Source organism: Calidris pugnax, unplaced genomic scaffold (genome assembly GCF_001431845.1).
Source record: "Calidris pugnax isolate Ruff unplaced genomic scaffold, ASM143184v1 scaffold8, whole genome shotgun sequence".
NCBI lineage: Eukaryota > Metazoa > Chordata > Aves > Charadriiformes > Scolopacidae > Calidris > Calidris pugnax.
In genome coordinates, this window is record NW_015090830.1 from 11,899,854 (window position 1) to 11,925,118 (window position 25,265).

The 25,265-nt window shown below is 39.9% G+C and overlaps 1 protein-coding gene across 1 annotated transcript in view; it reads left to right on the forward strand.

Moving 5' to 3' along the window:
• CDH6 (cadherin 6, type 2, K-cadherin (fetal kidney)) overlaps positions 1 to 25,265 on the forward strand; it is a 106,842-nt gene that overhangs the window by 37,728 nt on the left and 43,849 nt on the right. Inside the window, exon 2 of the mRNA XM_014940961.1 lies at positions 15,290 to 15,645. Coding sequence (XP_014796447.1) covers positions 15,418 to 15,645 — 228 coding nt within the window. The 5' untranslated portion in view covers positions 15,290 to 15,417. The remainder of the gene's footprint in view (positions 1 to 15,289; positions 15,646 to 25,265) is intronic.

Below are 25,265 nucleotides of genomic sequence, written 5' to 3' on the forward strand. Positions count from 1 at the left end.
TGCTGTGACCAAGAGGGCGACGGCAGCCCTCAGTTCTGCGTACAGTCCCCTGCCTTTGATGCTGCTCCCTGTGGGCAGCGCAGGGAGGGACACCCACTCAAATTCCTTGCTGGACTGGAGCCTGAGAGAATGCCTGTGATACCGGTCGATATGTCAGAGGGCCACGGGCATGAGCTTAATACAAATGCAGTGAAAAGGTACGCCCGGGGGGTGTGCCCTGACTCTTCCTCATCTGGCTGCATCCCAGGCTCACAGCTGGATAACCAGCTGCATCCCAGCTCTGAAGCATTGCCAAGCTAGGAGCCTCTCCTCTGCCACTCCTTCTCTTTCTCCTTGCTGCTAACTTGTCATTATTTTTCCTCTTTTTCCACCCTTCTGCTGCATAAAAATTGCCCATCTGACAAAGAGTGTTACAGTCAAAATCTCATTACAGGCACAGGGGAACATACCTTATACGCAGAGCCAACAATTAGAGCTTATTCTTGGTCTAATTAATGTATCACCAGTAAAATCAAAATGAATCCAACAGTTATTGTAGGTCCAGCTACGACGATGCTAGCATTTATAGTCTATATTATCTAATTATTCCTAATTCCCAGTAATAGTACACTCCAGTTTGCTAGTCACCGACTTCCTGGTATCTGCCTCTTCTGGTCATATTATGGTCACCTTTCCTAGGAGTAGCAACAGTGAGTAATGAGCATCCTGACTTCCTCAGTGGAGTGGTCAGAGCTTCTTCCTCCTCGATCCTGCTTGGGCTTTTCCCAAGCGTGTTGCTGTTACTTTTTGAATTGGTGCCCAACTTTAGTTACAGAATATTCACTTCAGAGTTTCTGGAACAACGTACATGCTACAATTTCTTTAGGGTAAAACCACGGAATTTCACAAAGTCAAGCTAACACAAAAAATAAGCTGGACATTAGTCACCTGCTGGGTGATTGCAGGTAGAGTTAACAGAAGCTAACGCAAGCCCAGGACCAGACAAGACCTGGAGTGGCCTGTGTTAAGGTAAAACAAAATCCGCAATCTGTCAGTAGCAATGGCAACATCTTATATCCTAAGGTGCAGGGCTACAAAAGCCACGTTCACACTGGTGCTGCTGATGCATACTCGCTCTCCTCCAAACAAGCCTACACACCAATTACGTCAATGCTTTTGTCAGTAAAACTCTGCTTACCGGACCTTTTTCCAGTTACAGTCAAACGGACTGCAGTCAAAGTGTTAGACGCTATTCCCTCAAACACCTGAGGTTTTCTTTCTCTTTTCACATCTGAGTCACACTTTGATTTCAAGGAACAGCAGCTTGTGGTTTTAAGCTTCCATTCTATCCTGGATGCTAACGTCAAGGAAATGCTTTAGCCTTTCAGCACCAAAATCAAAGTTCAATTTCCACCAGCAATAGTAGCATTACTATAGCCATTACTGGTATAGCTAGTAGTTTGTAGCACACAGAGGTGGGCATAAATATGTATATATTTTAAAAAAATCTATATTTTATATATATTTAAATATTTTTAATATATATTTTTATATATACACACCTAAGCTCAACACTTGGAATATGGTACTAAGTGACAACATACCGCACTTTCAACAAATTTCAGGCATTTATAAACAGAAAGGAAAGAAAATCTAAAATCATAAATCTTATATTGTCTATTTAATGAAATGCTATATTTTTTCGTAGACAGCCTGAATCTTGGATAATCCCTACTGCTTTATAAGTGCCTGTACTTGAAAATAAGTCCTCTTACAACGTGCAGGGTAAAATAACCCGCAGTAAATCAGAGGAAAGGGGTATTGGTTAGAGATTACAAGGAGGGAGCAGAGACAGATAACTCCAGGGCAAACTTCCCCTCATATTACCTGCATCTACCTAACACCTGCATTGTTGCTAGGTTGCAAGGGCTTTAAATAGGAGACAGAATCTAGTTTCTGGTTTAAAACAGAGAAATTATGGATTGGTTATGTAACTGAAAAAAACAACATTTCATTACAAGACAGTAAATTCAACATATAATGTGTAGATGGAGATAATAAACCGCTGGTGTAATTTTGAATTTGTTTTGAAACTGTCTTCATCCAACAGGTGAGAAATAACATAAAACTGCAAATGTCTTGCAGCTTATTTAAGAAAAGATCATTAAAAACAAAGTTGTCAAGACTCGAGCAGAAGTACATGATATGTTACAGAGTAATGAGAAGGGTACATGTGTATGTATTTATGAGTTTATCCATGTTCATTTTTTAATGATTCCTCAGATTTTTCAGTGTCCATATTGTCTTCTGTTTTTGAATTACTGCTAAAACGTCACAGGGTAAGAGGCTTAAATGCCATTGACTGGATTGCAGTAAGAGTTAGGTTTCTAAATGCCTTCGAAGGTCTCATCTTTATATGCACTCTGCTTCCACATTCAAGAATGGTAGCTTTGCAATTCTCACAAAATGACTCTGAGGATAAATACAATAAAGATTATTAAGTGATCGAACTCCTTGGTAATTGAGACTATGCGGGTACCTTAGACAGGTGAATAAGCACTCATGTTTGCCTTCAGGGCAATTTGTCAATTTTCAGCTTACTTCAGTTTGCCCATGATTAGAGGTGAGAAGCAAACAGGAAAGCAGAAAGTGGGAGGACTTTAGGATCAAAGCTAAGTGACCTTGACAGGAAGGAGGCTTTTATCTCTCCAGAAAGAAGCAGCCTAAGCTGATGACAGTCACAATGCAGTAGAAGTGCATGCAATATTTAAGATACTGGGGTGGAACATATTGCCAGTCCAAATAAATGCAGTTTTAAGGAATGTTTGATATTTAGTTAAACGCATCCTTTGTTGCAAAAGCATGGATTTCTCTCAATGCAGTCAGTAAATATTTGGTCACTTCGTGTGGTATTTGAGCTCCAGTGTCTTCAGCTGTAGTCATTAAAATCAGGCTAATAGAAATTTTGCCAATGAAAAAATTAGCAACAATTGAAAGCAGCAATATTAGAACTAAGAAACTTTAAAAAAAAGAATAGGATTGACACACTGGTTCTAGTGACACAAAATTCTCATCAGTTTCAACAAGAACAAAGCTGGTTATTTCTATCTAGCACTTTCTATAAGAGAGACAGAGAAGTTTAGGTTTTGTTTACGAAAATACTTAAGACCTACAGAGTAGTCACTGCAGTAATGGAAGAATAGCAGATTTACCCGTCTCTGATGTAAAGAGCAATGTCAGAAGTTGTACTAACACCTCAGTTGGTCGTTTCATTTCTTACCGGAATGTCTTTTCTTGAGCATTAACTGCTCAGGGGAATACCTTTTAGATGAAAAGGATTTTCTGCAATAAGAGGGAAGTCTCTCTTGTCCAGATTAGTATCTCTTTGTTTTTTTAAACAGAGACATCTGTTTACAGGCATGAAAGCACAAATTATGCAGAAATAGTTTTCTTTTAATTCTGCTCCTCCCAAACCACTTATCCAGTGTTTTTGATCTTGGCTATCAATGCTGGCAACTCCATGGAATTAATTTAGAATCAAAACCAAAACTCCACTGAGCAAAGAAGGCCAATTTTTGCCGTCTTCAGTGGTTTGCACAGAGTAATGTTCCGCTGAATCCTGGACCGAGAACAACCAATAGCATCACATGGTTTGTATTTTTAGGATCAGCTCCTTCAGTTGTCTAAAACATAAGAGCAGAGCCATCCTAGAAGCTTCTAATCCCCAATTTACTGCATATGATGATTACATAGTTATTTAGAATTAACAATATAGTTAAGAGCTGCAGCATGATTCCTGCTCCCTTCCATGGAAAGCAATAGCAAAGAGTCCATCTGGAACAGATTTTAAAAATAAAGCACCATATTCAAGTCTCCATTACACGAGGAGAAGATTAATGGAATTCCATTAGAGACCCCACTTCGCAAAAATATAAATTCTGTTTACATCCCAATGAGATTCCACATATAATTGCAAAGAATTTAATAATACTATGAACACTAATTGTTTTAAGTCAGACTGGAGTTTTTTCCAGATTTTTTTTTTACTCCTAAGAAGTAACACATTTACAGGGAACTGATCACATACCACTGAAAGGAACTTTCTTACTGGTTTCAATGGCCAGAGGAGCATGCTTTAATAATACAAGCAAAGGGGTTAGTGACCTGTACGGCATTTGATGTTCACAGCGTATGTATGCAGAGCTTTGTGAGCCAAGAGAGCAAAAAAAAAAAAAAAAACATGGGATTCAAATTTCCTCAATATTCCTAATTAAACAACTCATTAAGGTTTTTCAAAGAACTAGTGACATAAGTGGCATTATTAAATACTTCAGAAGCTATTCAGTCACAAGTAACATTATTCTTTTATACATTTTCATATTCTGAGAAACATAAAATAACTAGCAAAAACATATTAAAAGGCCCTTTTCAAAGAAGAAAACCACCTCTCAGATTAGTGATTTGAAAAGCAAGTATGCATGTTTCCTATTCAAGAAACTTCAAGAGTTTCAGAAACATCACTCACTGTTCACAAAACCTCAGTTAAGTAATGAGTCATTGTGGCTGGAAATACACACACTGAAGTGGTAAAGTTTATTCCCTCACCTGAAGTTCCAGGCAGAGTGTAGATGTTTCTGGCGTGCAGCTGTATGATGAATAAATATCAACCTGCCTGGACAGGAATCTCCTAGAGGTCAGACTGCTAGAACATCCCTGCCACCATGGTGTGGTATTTATTCACCCTGGATGAACTGCAAGCATCTCTTATTGCCATTTTAATAGTCATTATCCGGTCCTCGTAACCGTGAAGTCACTTGGAAATGGTTCAGTCCCTCTCACTGCTGCAGGTTTTAATGTTAACCATGAGAATAGCCCAGGAGGGCTTGCCATAGTTATTTCTACTCTGTTATCCAGTTCACCACTCTGGATTTGGAGATCTGAACCTGACTCCCTTTCGATCAGCCCTGCTTGAGAAGATCTCCTAGATTCTTAATAGGATCCCATGTAGGATCAAGAGAACTGAGAAGGGAGGCAGCAGATCTGCATTAGCTCTCCTGTCTTTTGCTACAGCTTCTTAAGCTGTGCAGTTAATAGGAGTAACATTAAGAGGCTTTTAAAGAAGCTATAGCATTTTAGTGTAGCCAGTTACTATCATGATCAAAGAAATGATAGACTCTTTCATCAAAAGAGAGACATGACCTACTAATCTGCAGTTCTTTTAATAGCACATTTGTAATGAAATGAGTCTTAATGGGTACCTCTCTATTTTACAGTTGATTGCTCCTGTTGGAGTGTATTTGCACAAATGGAGTTCACTTGCCCACAATAAGCTGAGCGTTGCAGGCATTTCTGATTTGGTAGCACTCTGCATCCATTTCACAGTGGTAAATGGCCGTGAAAGCCTATGAGAAATTAGAAAGCCCTTGGCAATCAAATACAAAGCCAGAGTTTAGCTGTTTCTGTCTACCCCAGGTCGAGCTCCTTATGTCCCACCTAGTGATTGTTTTCGCCTAACTTCAGAGTGGGAAATTAGCATATGTTTCTGTCAAGAAGTAAAGAAAAATATAGTGAGCACTGAGCCTCTAGCAGGGAGAAGGGAGCAAGCAGCAGCTGGTGAACGGAAAACTGCCTCAGACAGACAACTGCTCTCCTCTGCCATGGGTGAAACGGGGCACGCTGGCAACCAGGGTGGGGAGGAGGGTCCCCGTACAGGGGAACTACAAAAGGCAGGCAGAAGTGATTAGAGTTGCTAAAACAAACAAAAAAAACCCAACCCAAAAAAAGATAATTGCCATCACACGTAGGATTGTGACTATCCTTTAAAATGTGAAGCTACAGAGAGTTATAAATAAAAACCAGAAAAGAATAATCTCTTTTGTACATAAGAAAAGGGCATAAGCTCTAATATGCCTTAATTAGAACCAGGTGCACTCTGCTTACCTGCTTGCCCTCAGTGGTACTGTTTGTTATAAGAATTTCGTTATCTCAGTCTGTGGGTTTCTTCTGCAGCAAATAAATCGGGATTTTAGCAATTGATATCATGTTTGACAATAATATACACTGCCCACAGCACAACCAAAACATTCCTGTCAGAGAATTTTCTTTTACTTGTGTCTGTTATTGAACTGCTTAATTACTACTGTCAAAAAGAGTCAGTCTTTGATAGGAAGATATGCTGGTGCCTGTTGAAAAAGAAACCTTACCTCCTCCTTTCTTTTGTTCCTGGCCATGCGTGTGGCAGTACAGCCTCTGCCTTCGCTGTCACACTGCAATACTTGAGGGAGAACTGTAATGCCACTAAAGCAGCTGCAAGCCCAGATTTTTCTCTTGTGTTCGGAGAGTATCGCTGACACCTTGGCTTTGAGTAATTGCGGATCAGCACAGAAAAGATTTGTTGTCTATGGCTCTGTCTCATTTATGGGAGCTTGTGGATTATTTTCCTGTGATGGCACAGAAGTAGGTGCCTAATAAACAATAGGCACCTAATAAATAGTAGGCTGAGTGTGCATGGAAAATTAGAACAGGATCTCTCACCTACATTAAAAAAAAACAACCAAACAATTTTCAGGGAGAAGCTGACCAGTTTTGGTTTTTTAAAATTTGTCTAAATATTTGAAATAGTTACCTTACTAGATTTTTTTTGGGTGGTAGCATCTCACACCTTTCTCAGAATAGTCTTGTTTAAAATAACTTTATTTTTGCTCTACAATGAAAAGCCTAAAATGTCAATGATCACTTCTAAGAGCCTGTCTAGGAGACTTTCAAGAACTAGAGTTTAAAAAGAAACAGAAGAGCAGGTATTCAAACCATGTAGCCTTTTCAGTGGAGAGACAAAATGCTTTAACTTAGGCACTTCAAGTCACCAAAGAGCCTTTCATTTTCTATTAACTAGGTAGGGAGGCTAGGCTCCTTTTCAGACACCAGACTTCCATGCATAAGGTAGACTGAATTTCTTTTTGATGACACGTCTACTTTGAAGAACCTGCTAGTTCCCTATTCTAAAATAAATAAGGTTAGGGAAAACACCAACTTTATAAAAGCAGCTGCAAGTTCCATAGTAGTGTATTGCACGTCTGAAAACAACAGTAACATTCACAACGGTAACATTCACAAGCTACAGACTTCCATCAAGTACTGCAACAAGGACTAAGGTTTTCCTAAAGCATTTTCATGGCTTCAGGGATGCTTTTTGTACTGCTTTGGCTGTGATTCCATGCACATCTCTGCCATTTAGATATTGATTAGGAATAAAAGACACATGTACCAGATATAAACAGCAGTAGGAGTGCTACCTACTAGATGCAGTTGTTTGCTTAACTGCTGTAGTCTTCTGTCCATGAAGGAATGGACTAATACTATAAATGACATTAAGTTCTGTCACCTGGTAGTCACATACCTATTCCCCCCTTTTAGATTATAACACAGCATTAGCAAAAGGCTTCCTGCTGCAGGGAGACAATGAAATACCATGAAGGCCTGTCCCCACATCACCTTTTGCAAAAGGCAGAAGACGCTCGAAGCCTTTCGCAAGACCAGCTCCTCCTCGCTGTTAGTGCCAGGCAGAGGTAGCTCACAAAGAGGACAGAATCAGTTAGAGCTGGGTCTGTCCTCCCTCCTCCATATAGCTGCTTGCAGAGGTGATGCCTGCGTAAGATCGCTGTTCTTGCAGTAGTTACTGCTCTTGCCTGCACACCCAGGGAACGTCAGATCCTTTTCCAGGGGCTACAGCTGCCATGTCCACACACCCTCCGGCATATGCCAACATCCAGCCAGTATGTGCAGCAAAGGGGAACGTGGTGGTTACAGTACAGATATTATGCCTTGAACTGGCACACCATCAGAAAGGAAGAAGAATAACCTTCTGATTAAAATGCTTCCGTACGCCTCAGGAAACCTAAGTCCAGGCACCAGACCAGCCACAGATATTCCTGAACGACCACAGGAAAGTCACTTAATGCAACCGTACAACAGAAACAAGATTTTCTTTTCTGTGCCATTTCTCTACCTTGTGTGTTGAGACTGTTTATGCACAGTGGATAAAAGATACGCTCCCAGTGTGGCTAAATACAGAGACTCAGAGTGGGCATGTCTGAAACAAGTAGACACTAAGGCTCTTTTCAAATGCCAGGAGAAGAAAAATAAAAATATCTGAGAACAGAGAAACAACATCATCAATTCACTCACTAGCTACTGAACAAAGTCATACGGTCATCTTTTGCCACCACCATTCACAAACTAAAGAGGAAGGTACACTTCTCACTTTCCCTCTTTTGTCAGTGTGTGCTTTTGTGAAGACTGGTGTTCGTGTACATTCAGGTCCGCTAAGGTTAAAGCAGTTGTGTTGTTCAAAAGGGCCAAGTTAATAGATCCCAATGCAGGATAGAGGTAGTAGTTATCTTAACATTTCTGCTGCACTTAGTTATTTTTATAGTTCTGGACTTTTTTTCCTGCTGAGAGCACCAAATAATAAAATGACTTTGAAAGACACTATAATCAACCACTGCTGGCTGCAATTACATTGTGTACTTGATGTCTGCAGAAAGTACCTCTAGTTTTAAACCAGAAATCTTTGAGTTTGAATTCTTTCTTGGCTCCGTTCTGCCTTTTTTTTTTTTTTTTTTTATTTCGGCCCAGCTTTCTAAATTGGTAACAGACAGATGATACAAAATAACAGATTGTTTTAAATTGGTGGAGTCACTTCAGATTATATGGCTTACATTTTATGATGTTGCTAGTTATTATCACATGATGTAATGTAATTTGTCAAAATGACATATCAGTAACATGGCAGATTTGGTCCGTTTTGCCTTTTTTTTTTTTTTTTTTAATTTCAGAGGTGTATTTACAGGAGCGGTCACTAGAGCATATGGGTTTATATAACAAAGATATCAAAAAAATGAACAACGGAAGAGTAAAATTCATCAACTATCTTTACACTGAAAATTTGACATTTTTTTCTGTTTATGATTGATATTTACAAACGAGTGCCTCATGGACCACAAAGGAAAAAGGCATTTGGATTTCAGAGTTATAAAAGCTAATTCACACTTGAGGAAACTATTAGATGGAGACTTTCAGATCTGACTGGTCATAGGAGAGACATAATTGTAAAGTAAGCTCAAACTCAACAACCGCTTTTTAAGTCCAAGTCAATTATAGACAAGTACAATATTACAGCTTCTGAGCACATGAAACTTAGCGATTACTGAAAATATCTAATAAGGAATTCTTTGCTATATATGAAAATGTATCAATATGATATATTAAAATATATGAATGCGACACTGAAGAAAAGTGAATATGACAAATTTGGAAGCTTCTATTTTTTTGAGGTTAGCTGGAATACTTTCTTTTCTTTGTGTAGCTATTGCTATTTTAACCTTTCCCCCCTACGATAAGAAAGTAATTTTTCTGCAGATTTTCCTTACCGCCTTAATCCTTTCCTTGCAGTCTTGCCTGCAGGGTAGCAGAACCACATATTTCTCATTTGTGAGGACAGCCTCAACAGCCTGGGGCCCTGGCTTCTCTAGGTCATTCAAGTTCTCTTAGGGACTTCGACAACGCTCCTTTGGCATGGCTTTGCAACAAAGTAAAACCCAAGTAAATAATCACCAGATCCTTACCTGTCATGCCTCATTCCATACCCCAGACTGTAGCACTTTATACAGCAAACACAGGACTCACCATTTGGCTGTTATCCTACTCCTCTATTAATGATTCCCCACTTTGTATTCCTCAAGCTTTGACAATGAAGTGTTAATGACTTCCTCTCTCTCAGGCTTGATGGGTTAAACACTTGCACCTGATGTTTGAGCCAGGGGAAGGTCCTTCCAGTAGGACCATGTGAGTGAAGAGTATCTCTCACTGCATGGTCTTGCCAGGGGACAAGCAGTTCTCCTGCACAGGGAAATTGTGACGCTGAAGCCTGCAGTCAGTCCAGTTACTGTGGCTGGCAGTTTGCTCTGTAGAATTGTTTGGGATTTAAGCAGGGTCAGTTTGCCTGACAAATTCAATTCGTGCTGGCTGGGTAAGCTTCTAGAAGATATGGTAACAGAATATTTCTAGTGCATCCCCACGTCGTCTACAAAATTAAATGTAAGTTAAAGCTCACAGGGCAGAACCCTCCTTCTCTTCCAAACGCAGTGGTAGACATTTCATATAATACGGCGGTTGATGAAGCCAGGGACTAGTCTGAATCTTTCCACCACCTACCATAAATCAGACCTGATTTTGGGGCAATAAAGATATATATCACGGTGCATTCACAGTGTAATCTGCTAGAATGAAAGAACAGGGTCTATTCTCTGCATTTGTGCATTTTTCTCCAAGATCCTAAGCAATTGCCATGAGGATGGATGCAGTGTCACCTAAGCAAAAAAAAACCAAACCAAACAAAAAACCAAAAACAAACCCAAAACCAAACCCAAACCCTAAAACTAACTATTCCTGTTAGCCGAATTTTCAGATCCATATTACACTCACCCAAGATATATCAGTATCATTTCCCATGCTCAGTTTCCTAAATTACTATGCCACATCATTATTAACTTTCACCTCTTCATTCATTCTCAGTGTGAGAATAACAGCACATTATCAATTCTTGAAAATACAATTAATGTTCATTCCAGTGTACTAATGGACTTTAATCCTAATGTGTGAAGCTTTGTACCCAGCCCTCAAACAATGAAACTCTACCTTGATGACTAGGGAATAAAAGATCTATTATACTGGCACTTCTGCTTGAATAAAGGCTATGTCAGAAACTTTGGAGACACTGATGGTTGTTGGCATATTTAGAGGCTATTTAAAATAATAATCAGCAGCTCATAACAGCCAAGATGTATAAATGCATACAGGAATGTAATTGAATGCATGGGATCTGAAATGAAATTATGCTCAAGTCCAAAGTCTAGGGCACTTTATAAAGCATATTCCTTTGAGAGTCTATTGAGGGGGGAGTGCTGTGGGGCTGAACAGAAAGGAATGAACTCAAAATGCTTTCCCTCTCATTGCTGATCCATCTCATGGGAAGGCTCTTTGCTAGTCTGGTTTATTTAACCACCAACCAGGAAGAGCTCCACAACCCATAGTGCTGAGTGGGAGCAGAGGTGGAACCTCTTTGAGGTTCCTCATGTCAAGAACCTGCACCTGATGCCTGTCACTGTACCAGGAAGGCATTGCCAGGGGCAGAGCTTCCTGATTCATAGGAGTGGCTCCAATGGACATATTTCCTCTTTGATTTATAGTTGAAATAATGAAGTATTTCTTTGGAAAGGTGTAAATTTGCACTGAATTCTCACATTGGTGGCATTAAGACATTACCTACATTAACAAGATACTGGGAGAAAGGGTGAATAGAACGGTTGACTATGAATATCATCACCTAGGAGAAATAATTTTCAAGTTGATATTTATAGTGATTAAGCAATTGTCTGAGGTTTTGATCCTTCAAAGAGGTGCGAACATAAACTTTAAATCTGTGACTTGTCACACTGAAGACAGTTCTGTGACTGCAAGTGACATTGCTTTTATGTTAACAATCATCATATCTAAAGTTAGACTGGGATTTTTTTTAAGCTTGGGTATGCAGATTCCTTCTTCTCCCATAAAAATCCCAGATTTGCTGTATATTTGAGCTGACAGAGCTAAGCCAGTTGTCTGAGGCTGTTGTACAGTAAAATCGTTTTTCATTCTTGACAGTTGATTAACACAGCGAGCTCCCCAACCACCTGACCAGCTGATGGTTGAGAGAAATGCCATGTTTAACGCTCCTCTTTTGTCTTATTGCCTGTCTTTTTATGATGTGAAGAAAACAAAGAAATTTTAGCTCCTATCCCAAGGTCCCGTCAGTTATATTTGCATATCTCCATTTAAAGAAAATAAAATATCCCTGGTGAATGACTTGTTTTCAAAATAAAGAGAGGAGACTGCATGAGAAAAACTTTACATTGCAGAGACCTCTCTGAAGCATGATATACTGAGACTGGAGCAAAAAATGGCATTTAAGAGCCACAAGAGCTCAGTCTTTACCAAAGGCTCAGCTCAGAGTATAGTGCTCCTGTCCTTTTTATTCACTCAACTGAATTTATCGCTATGACCCATAAAACAGTCATCAGCACCTACAGGGCAAAGACACCCTGGTCTTCAGTTGGTACTTACCCCAGTTGCACGATTTAGCTGAGGTCTGTAAAGGTGTGTCTCCTCTCTTGCCACCCACAGGAAAGCTGCTGGGGCTTAGCTGCTCTGCTGCTTCATGAAGACTACCCAGTCAAGAAGGACATTACAGGATCATGCCCTTACTTCAGCATTTTGGACACGTCTCTGCAGAGAAAAGGCTGTATTTCACAACTATGATATCATACTCGTGGGCTATATTTCAGCATGAGCCACTATAAAACCTCTCCCATGACATCAGAGCTGTGAAATATAGCTGACTTCAAGTGCAGAAAATTCCCCCGCAGGAATAATTGTTTCCTGGCAATTGGCATTTGAAGGACTGATCCTTTAAAAGGCTGGCACAAATCCTGTCCAGGTGATGCTGCCCCAGGCAGCACGGCTCAGGAAACATTAGAGGCGGGAGCAGAGGTATGGAGCCCTGCTGCGGGATCTGACCGTAGGGGTAACGAGACGAGCACTGGGGGAGCCTGTCAAGTGATCATTTTCACTCCCTCACGCCTCAGCAATCCATGCAGACATCACTAATAGCAAAATAATAGCTTCACTCATGTGCTGTGCTCCCTGCCTCAGACCTTGCCTCCCCGACAAGGCGAGCCACGTGGGCACAGCCAGCAGGACCGTCTCATCCGTCTTTTGGCATCCGTGCTCCAAGCAGGGATCCTGCTGTTCTGTGGCAGCTGGCCAGGGCTGCCGCTGCCCGGGGCACTAATTACTCACCTGGGCAGGCCCCAGGTTCCCTGCAAAGCAACCTGGCAAGAAAGTGGAAGTTGAAAATATTGCGAGAGACATAATCACCTCTTTCGTATCACATCAGGGAAGATGCCCGCTGGAACAGACTCCTCTCAGAGCTGGGGCTTAGAGGGGTGGGTATTGGCAGAGCCGGAAAAGACAAGACCCTACACAGGTTAGAAGGGTACAGGAGGAGAGTAAGAGAGACTATAAATACTGGGAGAGAGTTAAAACCACCTCAGCTCCCCCTAGCCCGGTTCCTGAATCTGCCCATGTACCCCTGTAGCGGCCTGCACATTTATGTGCCGGCATCACCCCCTGAACTGCACTGGAGGCAATCGCAGAACACACCCTAAAGCTTAGTCATGGTGACCTTTTCTGTTCCTCCTCTATGAAGGTAATCTTGTGGTGGGCAGCAGGCCTGTTGTTGCTGCTACGTCTGTGTGTAGGTTTGTGTGTGCGTGCATGCTTACACGTATGTGAGTATGTATATGTCTTGTGTGCCTGTGTCTATCTCACAGGACTCAAAACCTTACATGGACACAGCTCTCGTGACCTTCAGGACAGAGTTGTTTTTACCTACAGAAAGTTCACTGTCATTAACGAGAGCTAACAAGAAACCTTCCCTCTACTCCCAAGGAAACTACAGCGCTTCAGAATTAATTGTACCATTTCCATTCTTCCTCTAAATGCTAAAAAACTGACTCCTTCTCACCCAGATGTTATCTTTTTACGGTATTTTAACTTGTGAAGCAGTAAAACAATGCTTGAACAGCCCTGTTCCATTACCTCCTATCCATCTAAAAGCTAAGTGGTATTTCTTTATAGAAAATGATTTACTAAGAAGAACTGTAAGAGACTTGAGGTTATTTTAAAAAATTTATTACTAAGAGCAGTGACAAACAGAAGAGTGGCTAACCTGAGGCATTGTAAATGCTTTAACTCCATCAGTGTAGCTCAAAGGCTAAATTCTGCCTGATTTACACCTTTAAAATAACAAACACATATAATATAGGGAAAAAATTGCCCCTTGGTATAGAATATGATTCAAGTAGCGTCGCGTGAAATGCTTACAAAATAAAACAAACAAAAAATTCTCTTTTCAACTTGGTATAGTCAGACTGTCATTCACATTCTTTATTTATAAATATTGAGAACTGCTCTTGAATTTTGAGCTGGTTCAGAATGACTTATGTTTTTTTGATCAGGATATTGAAAGAAATTACTTTTCTATTTGTGAAACCAAATGAAAATTAATCAAATGATCCTTCTCTGAGAACATGGATCTGTTTGGACTAAAAATTTGACAAAGTGTTTATGAAAAACACATGTTGTGGAAGGTTTCTGTCAACTAATTCTTATTTCTTCAGATTAGAAAATTTTCCAAAGCTGTTCATTAGGCACTTTGCACGATTTGTTACACATGATATCATTTCTTCCTCCTGAGTAGAACCTTTCAACTCCTTTAAAAACAGAAGAACTGTCCACACTACACTGTGGTACCGTGTGTATAGCTTTGAGAATCATCCAGTCTTCAGAGATAGGAATCAGTTTCATCATTTATTTTGAAGGTGCACAGATATTTAGTATTAATAATAGTAGGAAGGAGTAGCTAGTACAACCCTACAGGTGGAGATGAACTAGCTGAATTTTTTTATTTTTAGAAGTTATTAATCAAATAGAAGTTATTTAGAAGTTTAGAAGTTATATTTAGAAGTTATTAATCAAATCAAACAACAAAATTTATGTATATAACTATGTTTTTAAAGATCCAAAACTCAGTACAAAACTCTGGCAGTTAAGTAACTCAGGAAGCCAAAATGTCCACTTAACTTCCTACGCAGTATCAAACAGGTCTAGTATGTGGGAGATATTGGGAAATATGCACATTTATTTCACTAACCTGTTTACCTGACCTTTCCCAAATGAAGTCAAAGGCAAAGCTCCTTAAATGTGAGGGAAAAAATCTTGGAGTTATATAAGTCCAGGCTCTTCAGCCCATAACTATAGCAACAGAATGCCTCCTGGGAAGACAGTGTGCACTCTTGCTAGCCCTTCTTTGATGTAATAAGGTAACCTCATCAAGATCCCCAGTCAAAAACTAATCAGTTACATCCCAAAGTCCAGGCAGTAAAAAGCGAAAACCCTGGTTTGCCTTGGTCAATGAATCGAAGTAAATGGAGTTAAAGGGAAAAAAAAAAACAAAACACAAACCCAAACATCAGGACTCTTTCCTCCTACTCAGTATAGGTTCACTCAGCTTATATGAAGGACCACTTGCAATGTTTTGAACCAGAAACATCCCAGCTTTTCAAGACTCTTCTACTTGTTGGACCTATTTGTTGCAGTGATGAATGTTAAGTATCTTTGAAAATGCTTAAAAAGTTGTTATTTTTCTTTTCAGAGATCCTTTGAGACTGCAAAGACTATTTAAAAAAGGAAGACGGCATGAGACTGGATTCAGTGCAGTAAAGTAGGTTAGTTTGAGGACAAGAAAAAAAGTCATTATTTAGACCTTCTTGTGTTGCCGTGATGAGAACTTATCATTGCTTCTGGCTGCTGTTTTGGGCTGGTCAGCCCCACCAAAGTTTCTTAACTCCATTATCCAAAAGGACTAGTGGCTTTCCAGAAAAGGAAAAGGTTTTGGTATTGTCTGGAAACAGCAGGCGAGACCTCCATCGGTCCAAAAGGAGCTGGATGTGGAATCAGTTCTTTTTATTGGAGGAATACACAGGAACTGACTACCAATATGTTGGCAAGGTAAGATTCTTTCCTATGCATCTGTGTTTTGATTTTAGAAATGTTAGAAAGCCAGCAATAGCAAATAGGTAAGAACGGTGCCTACTACAACTTTCAGTTCACCTTCTTGTCTGCCCAGCTTCTGCTGAGGAGTAATTCAGTGGAAAGTTTAATACACTTCAGCTTCAAATTGTGATCAACAACAGGAAGTTCCTCATTTAACCAGCAAGTCCCATGGCCAATCATGCACAATTATGTTAAATATTTTCCTTTTAGATTTTGTCTGGAAATAATGCAGCTTAATCATAGGGTTGTCTAGGCAAGATTTTTAGCTTTAAAATGTAATCTGCATTTTCCCTCATGATTGTTAATTTTACTAGAGTCAAACTACATAAGCCAGAAGAATTTTTGGTCCAAAATATTTAGGATTCACAGCACCCGTATTTTGGTGAGGATTCTCTCTATCCAGCAAAAAGCAACCATTTCCCTTTTTATTCCCCGCTGCACACAACAATGCTGCAGCCATTTTCTCATGAGGTTCTGTGGTGCCATTTAGGACTCTGTGACATTACCATAATACCACAAACCATGCTATTACAAAGAGTTGAAGCACACTGTGCTTATATACTAAGAAGCAACAGGCAGCTGAAAGTTTCTAAATTCAAAGCATGCTGACAGTTAGAAAAGGGTCTGTAAAAAATAATAATAATTTAAAAATAATAAAAATCACAGCTTAGGTTGGAGAATGTCCACCTCCCTGAGCAGCATACCCCCACATAGGTAACAACCTTTCTGTGAATTGTACCTGTGGTAAGTCTAGAGAGAGTCTACACTGCCCAAGATGCCATAGTCTGTAGGAGCCTCTCTTGCAGAATGCAGAAATTATGCTATTGATGATGACATTCGAAGTAGAAACAATACAGCTTATTTTTCCAAACTGAAACGGGACTGTGTCTGATCTAGTTTGATCTCTCAAGCCTCTTAGCAAAGGCTACAGATCACAGCGGTTTGACATTTTATCTCCCTTTGCAAGCTTCTGAGCATTCCCATGAGAGATGGTGGCTGCTTTTCTTGCCTGCCAATCAGCTGTCAGTCAAAGCCGGGTGCAACACTCCTTTCCTGCTAAATGGCTGCAAGGCATGATTCAAATGAAGAGCGACTCGGCTGGTGTAATACTCATAGAGCTCTGACCAGGATAATCAGCATTCATGAAGGGTACCATGGAGCCCAATCTACAGGAAAAAGCCAAAGGCAGAGAGTCCTCTGAGAGGAGAAGTAGAGAGGGAAAATAAGAGGGTAAGAAAAAAAAGCCAGAAGAGAGTAAGAGGGAAGAACTAGAAAGACAGAGGTGGATGGAAAGGAAACTTTACAAAGAGAAATCAAGATAGAGGAGAGGAAAGAGACATCAAATGGGGGTAGAGGATAGGAGTCAAGAGGAAAAGGTTACCTAAAGAGAGCACAAATAAAAACAGAAGATGAGACAGTGAAGGGCAGCGGGGGGCGAGGAAGAAAACAAGAAAACACACACCAACAAGGTAAGAAATATGGAGTCCTGGGAAAAAAAAAAAAAGGTGAAAACAAAAGACAGAGCATTCCTTCACACACTCTCCTACTTCACACCCTACTCAGGGGAGGCCAGGGTAATGGGAATCTATCTCTCCAAATATAAATCATGTGGTGCTGAGGTGAGTCCTACAGATTGTCATTTTCACTGTGAATTTTGACATTATACCTGCTCAGCCTCAAGTCCCCCATTCTCTCCACTGCGGAATTTGAGTAGAAGCTGTTGGCTTCAGAGGGACTGATAGGGGAGTGAATATTCCTGCAGGACAAGTTTCCTGAGAAACAGTTCAAAAATCGTCTAGTTGGGCCAGAAAACAAAGAAAGTTTGAACTGGAGTCGATGAGAGAGAAAAAAAATGTGGATGTGTGGATGTTATTTTAAAAAGTTGTTCTTCTGTTTATTGGTACTTTACTATACTTATAAAGCATAGAAATGACACATAAAGTATAAATGTCATTGATTCTGTGTCCCTGGGCTGTTCACAAGTGGCCTTTCACACGCCTTTCAAATGCCAGAACTGCTCACACCCTTGTAATTGAACAATTAGCCAAGAGGCATGGAAGAGCAGCCATTTATGATTAGAGAAAGTTGAGTATTGGTGTGAGGATAAATGGTAGAAACAGCTGAATGTCTCCAAATTGAGGTAACCAGGCAATTTAACTGAGCAATTAAACTTGATTGGTGTGAGCAAATGAGGATAATGAACATGTTTATGAAGCATATTTTTTTCTCAGAGGACTAAATGTTAACCTTAAGCATGAACTGAAAATGGTAAGAATATTTGATTATAATCTTTTTATTCTCTCATATCGTAAATAAATATGAACAGGACAATCATTTAGAACAATTTTTATGTAAAGGGGAATTGTGCTTATGCCTTGCTGTATAAGCAGTCAGACCTGGATCTTCTGAGGTTTTGTGTTTAGCAGTTAAAACTGGTGGGCATTAAAATCATAATTATAAAAAAAGTTATTCCATATAAACTACAAGAAAAAAAATGTGTTACTCAGACTGGTTTTACTTTTGTCTTTTTTGTTTGTTAACATCTGTTTAATTTAAATATCTATGTCAAAATTTGAGATATAAGAAGATATAATGAAAGATTCTAAGAAACAGCATTATTTCTATAAACTGCCAAAATTACAGTTGTAAAATCCTGTAATAATTTACACTGCAAAACCCACATTTGGATCATAATAGTTTTAGAGAGAAGGGGAAGAAAACTGAAGGGGAATGCATTCAGGTTTGAGATAATAAAAAAGAAAGGTAATCTCTCTGAAGGTAGAGCTCAAGGCGGTGCTTGAAGCACGACCCGAGCTACGGACCCCAGCACTACTGTGCTCCATACTCTGTTTACTCTATATCCAGTGAACCCTAGTGCTTTCCATCCTTTAGGAGATGATTGTCTAACCACAGGCAAAATAAAGTAGCCCTTTTTTGGAACCTATGGGTACGGTCAGCTATTAAAAATTGCTCCCCGGTTTTGTATGCTACACACTTTACTGTCAGCCCAGATATGATGTTGTATCACACTGGACAAGAACATGTGGCTGCCAACAAGAAGCTCTCAGCCTTAGCAATACAAGCCGGTTGTGTCCTGTGGCTCAGACACCAGATCCACCATTTTACTGTGCAGTTCTTGCATTTCTGAATTTTGTTCCTGTATAGTCACGAAATAAAACCTTTTAAAAAGGCTAGAAATTCACACCTCCAGGCTTGGTTAGTCTCAGACATAATAATAAAAGGAACTTGCAGAAAAGTTCTAGACCAGAATTATTCATTGCACTGCTGAGTAACTTGTGAACTACAGCTATTCACTGAAGTGTGATTGATGGGCACAGTGACATTTTAACCTGAAGATATCTTTTCTTCTGGTTCAGAAATTATGGCACTTGGCAGGGACTCAATCCCAAAATAAAATAAAAGGATTACATGAACATCAAAGTAGAGAAGTGCCCAGGACTACTGCCTAGCCAAAATCTGCAACATTTGAGTTGGGTTTTAAAAGTGATCTAGTTGTACCTGTGGCTGCTTAGTGCAATTTTAAAGGGCTGGGGTGAATGTGTCTCTAAATCACAGGTAAACGATGAAGTGGTAACGCAGCTGTATACAGAAATATACGCTGCTTTCCCTAGAGGTCTTCAGATATTCCTGGGCAAAAGAGTGAAAAAAATCTGCCCTGTTCCAATATTATACTCAAAGGTATAGTTACCATTTGTATGCTACCTGATATCTTTGCACAGCTGTCCCATTGGCTACATAAAGTCCATCTACTGGCATCCATCACTGAGTGGTCTTGTCAGAGCACAAACCTACAAATCACTGTCACATAAAGGGGTAGGATACCCCTTTCTTTTACACTAAAGAAAGATCTGAACAAGTCTTAAATCTTACTCATTAACCCAGAAACAGCTTCTGGCAGCCTTCAGTGGAAAGGAGCAACTTGCTTTCCTGATAACAACAGGCACAACTGGGGAACAGTTTTGTCACACTCTGTCTGTCTGGCACTAAAATGAAACTTCCAGACATACTTTTCATTTTTGCTGTGTCTTATTGATGTTTATGTAGTTCAAGCAGTGTGCTCGCCTGGAAGCTATCTGATGTTACTACCTGTACAACCCTTCATAAACAATCATCCTCTGCTGACAACCACATTTTTCAAGGAAGATAAAGTCAAAGTCCTGTTGCTATGTGGCTTGGCAAAGCAGAAAGTATGCTGTATGACTCTAGCCAAAACCAGAATCCTTCTGTTTGGTGTTGAAAGAACCACCGAGAAAGATAACTTACCCTCTGTCAGGAATGGTTTAAGATACCGTTGATTCTACTTTGGAGGAGGAGGGAATGAACTAAATGATATCACAATATAGTTTCATGTTTTGCCTGATTTTACTTCTGGCTACGACTATTCTGAAGGTAAGCAGAACCATCCCTTGCAGTGTATTTCACCAGAAGCAAATCAAACAAAAGGTAGAATCACTCCAAACCATGGCAAGTAGTGAGACTAAGTCACACACTAAGGCAAAAATATCTAGCTAGGGGATATTTAAACAAGGAAAATTACTGTTGTGTAATACAGTCCATGTGTTTTTAGCATTTGAGGCAGTAATGGGTCACGTTACTCCAATGGTTAAAAGGTATCATATCTTAATTTGATGACGTGATAACTAGCAGGATAAACACTCACTTTCAGATCTTTAGTACACTAGCATTCTGTACTTACCATCAAAACTTTTGTTCCCCCCAAAAACAAGATGTGAAAAGTCATACTAAAATGACTCTTCCCATTTGCACTTTAAACATCCTTTATGCAGTTCTATTGGGAAACACTTGCTCAGTATTTTTTTTTACCTTGTAACTCACACTGTGATATAGACCTGATGCCTTCAGTTTCCTGTTCCAAATACAGTGACTATTTGTTTTCTTTACAAGGCCTAAAATTAAAAGTTCCACTTGTGATGCCTCCTTTTTCAGGGAGTCCAATCAAAAGAGTTTCAGTTTATTTTAGTGCCTAGTATATCCTTTCTCCGGGTCTAGATTCTGCACTTTTCTTCCAAGAGAAATGGCAGCTCAAGAGCCACGCTTTAAGTCTCAACACCTCTCAGTGTTGAACAATTCCTGGGCTTGAAGTGGCTCACAGCAAAACTGAAGACAGCTGTCAGTCATCCCTGGGTTGCATCAGTCAATCTGAGGTGCTCTGTGGAATTGCAGCACTGCCCACAGTCTACATAAGGCTCCGGGTTGGACCCCTGTCCCTGGCAAGTTCTCAGCAGTTTTCTTTCACAGCTAAACGTGCACATGAAATTTGACTTTACACTGTACCTCTCAGAGAACCTCCACACCCTTTACCATGCAGACGGAGGAGGACTAAAGTTTTTCACCTTTCCACATTTAGGCTCCCTCCAGCACACCATCTGGGGAGCACTAACGGTTGTCTGCACCACTCTCTGCAGAGGAACTTCTCTTTTAGCAGAGTATACGGCTTTTTGGGGCCATTTATGGGACTCCTGCCCTTGCTCCTGAGAAGAAAGTCACTGGGTTCTTTACATGTTCCAATATAAACGAATTGCAATGATATGTTTAACTGTACAGGAAGGTTAAATGACCTTATGCACAGCTAACAATCAGAGATTTCTAAACTGAAATTTAAAAAAAAAAATAATCAGATTTCTTAGCCCCCTTCCCTCCTATTTAAATGATTAGCTCCCCTGCCTCCTGCTTCAATAGGCTGAATACTTGTCTTTCTCTTAAAAGGTAGAACAAATGCCGTGGTGCATCTGCACTTCCTTTATTCCTCATCCATCATTCATATTTTATGTTCCACCACTTGACTTTCCCAACTGCCCTTCATTCCTATATTGAATTGCACACACATACACACACTTGTCTTATATTCCTCTTTGAAAGATTTACTGGTGCTGATAGAAGTTCTCTGTACTGTCGGTCTCTGTGGAATAGAGATAACTCTGAAATGAGGGACAGTTGAGAGGTTAGAGGCCCAGGATGACAATCCAGAAACAGCTTGCAGATTTCAAACCGTCATATTGGGTCTAAGAAAGGAGATAATGAGAAATGGGTGGGATGGGCAAGAATGTTATCCAGAAAATGAAAAGGCAGGAAATATAGCATGGTTAATGTTTACGATCATCATAATTGTGAATCTACTTGGCATCATCCTTGTACCCAAATATATTACACGATATAAGAGCCTTACAACCATCTGTTTCAAACATAGCACATTTCCTACATTATGGCACATGATGGTACTTACAGCATAGCTGTACATAACCTCCTTCCCTTCTTCCCATTCTACCTAGAGAAGCAAGCAAATCCTGGGATCCTTGAGCTGATATTTCTCTTAATTCTTTTTTTTTTTTGGTTTTGTGCCCTGAACTAAACAATTTTGTTTTCTATATGTTAATGACCTGCTTAGACCATTGCTTACATTTTGGGCCACACCTTTTCACAGATCATCCTTTCCTACCCTTGTCAGCAATCTGCATGTATTCTTAAATTGTGTGTCCTTAGACTTCTGGCTACAGAAAAATAGACAAACGCATTAATCTTCCTCCCCAGGGAGAGACTGCAGGTGAAGTTAATGTTTCATTTTGTGGTACTTAGATCACTGGTCTTCGGAGCTGTGATTACCATTTTCTTATTTGTTTGTATAGCACAGTAAAGTCCTCACTATAATGCTGCAATGTCACAAATACAGAATTTGCAGGCTAGCAACAGCAAGACAAAAATCCCTTTTGCAGGCTCAAGACAAAGAACCATTGTTATTCCACCATTTGTTGTTTACAGTTGGCTCAACAAAAATATTAAACCATAAAGCTTAGAGAAATCCCTTTATTAAATGAAACTTCTATTGTCTGTGATTCCCTTTTCTTTTGCTGCCGCTTCCCTTACTGGTGAACATCGGTTCACAGTGGGGCAGCAGCAGATTGAGAGCTGTGGCCAGTCAGTGTAGCATTTCAAAACACAAACTGAAAATGTGTTGTGATGTGAATAGCTACTGTTGATCCGTATGCGCTAATGCAGACTGTGGCTTGCTTTCACCATTAATGGGGTGAAACAATCCTCAGCATGCACTTGCAAGTACTCCAGGATTCAGTGAAGCTTGTAGTTATCATGAAAGTCTGAGGTGGCAGATGAAGGAAAGTGAAGAATCACCCTCTGAAAAGAAAAGAGAAAGGAAAAATGTCAATCCTTTCTCTCCTTTCTTCTAATTTCACAATAAAACCCAGAGCAACAAAAATTGTTAAGAAATAAAACACCAAGTGAGCTGAAAGTTAAAAACATATTAAAGAAGAAGGGGGGAAACAGATCAGCAAACATTGATGCTAGAACTATCATTCCCACTGTTTTCTTTTCAGAGTTGATGGTTTTGGAGTCATATAATCCAAAGACAACTGCAGTCCTTCTATCCCCAACGTGCATATACTGTGTTGTACAGAGCGGGGCTTCGGAATTGCTCAGCTGGAATGGCCTGTCTGGATAGGAATACTGTCTGTCTGGCACTGTGTCTTACTTTGTCTCTTTGTGAACATCAAGTGATATTTCACCATTAGATGTCTCTTGGAACAAAGGAGGTTTTACTGTCCCACACGGGCTCACGTAATGATCATTCAGTCATCTTTAGCATGTTTGTCAGCTTTGCCCATACTATATCTTCATGTTGGAAGGCAACATCAAGCTAAGTCAAGTCATTTGTACAACTTCTGTGTTTTGCATCACATTATCATTAATGAAAAGTTACGTTCTCCCTAAAACACAGAACCAAACAGTATAACTGTACTTTTGGTTCTGTGACACTCTTCCTCCTACCTGCCCTTGCAATCGAGCTGATCATATGAGGATTTAAAGGGTGTGCAAACAGAGGTGTCAGAGCATTCATAGTTTCTTTCCATTTCATTATCTTTCTGTGGTTTTACACATTTCAGATCAGTTGCTTAAAGCAGAGTTAATGCTGCTTACAACTGCTAAAATTCCTTACAGGATGTCCTATACACGTAGGGAACAACAACTGCTAAGGGGGTTGCAGGCAAAGAGTTAGTGCCCTGTGGGTGAAAATTTTTGCATATATATTCATGGTAATTGCAAACTGGTGTTTGAGCCTCATGCTACATCCAAGTAACGAAACCTGTCAGGATCTCCATACCATTCATCTGATAAACCCACCTCATGCAAATATCTATTATTTTACCTGCAGAAAATATCTTATGAAAACTTCCTTTTAGACTGGTAGGATCACACCAATTATACGTGCTTCAGAGAGAATTCTTTTATTTCATGAATACTAGATATGGTATAATTGGTAGAACGTAGACACAAGTATTCTCATCAAAAGAATTCCAGGCTCTCCAGTCAAAATGGACCTGCATTCCTTCACAGACAATGTTGGACCTTAAACTATTACCTGCAGCCTGGGACTGAATAGCACTCCTGCCAGATAGAATCACAGAAGCTGGAAGAAACCAGATCCTCAAAGCAGATCCAATTAGAGCAGGTGGTTCAGAGCAGTGTCTGGTCAAGTTTTGTGCATTTCCAAGGATGGAGATTCCACAGCTTTTCTGGGCACTTCTCTCAGTGCTTAACTATCTCTCCTTTCTTTTTTTTTTTTTTTTTTTTTTTTTTTGTTTCTCCCTCCTAATATCTAATCAGAATTTCCCCCATTGCAACTTGTGTCTATTGCCTCTCATCCTATCAGTCCTTTCTCTTGCTCTACCTTCTCTACACCCTCCCCTTAGGTAATGGTAAACAACAATAAGCTTTCTCTTCTTAATTCTAAATAAAACCATTTCTCTCTCCTCTCCTCATACATCATACGCTCCAGCCCCCACATACTGTGAGTGGAAGACAATGATCGATGCCCTCAAGCAACAGGCTATACATTTGCTGAAACAAACCAGTTGACTTTCTTCAAGGGCAAACTGCTGATTCATGTTCAATTTCTTGTCTGCTGGAATGCCCAGATACTTCACTGCAAAACCATTCTCTATCCAGCTTGTTCTGCTGCAAGGGATTATTCCAGCATAGATGCAGGATTTAGTATTTGCCTGTTCTGAACTTCACTCCAGCAAATTTTCTACCCACCTTATTGGATATTTTTCCAGACCATATCTCACTGTTTTTTATTATTAGGACTGTTTCAAAGGCCTTGCTAAAGTCATGCAATATCCACTGCTCCCTACTTGTCCACAGTGCCACCCATGCCATCACAGAAGGCAATCAGATTAGTTAAGCATGATTTTCCACTACAAAATCCATATTCCAAGTCATCTTCTTTTCCTTCATGTACTTGGATTTAGCTTCCATGTACATTTGCTTTATAACTTTCTCTGGAAGTGAGGTATAGCTGGCCAGTCTCTAGTTCCCAGATCCTTCTTCTTTCCCTTCTTTAAAATGGGTGTGACTTTCCCTATTTTCAAAATTTAAAAACCTTCCCCAATCACTATGACTTTTCAGGCATTATAAACAGAAAAAAATTCATCACCATCCCTAGATGCATCCAGTGTTGCCCCACAGAACTGAGTTTGTCCAATTTGCTTAAAAAGCTCCTAATTTATTGGGTTTTGTCT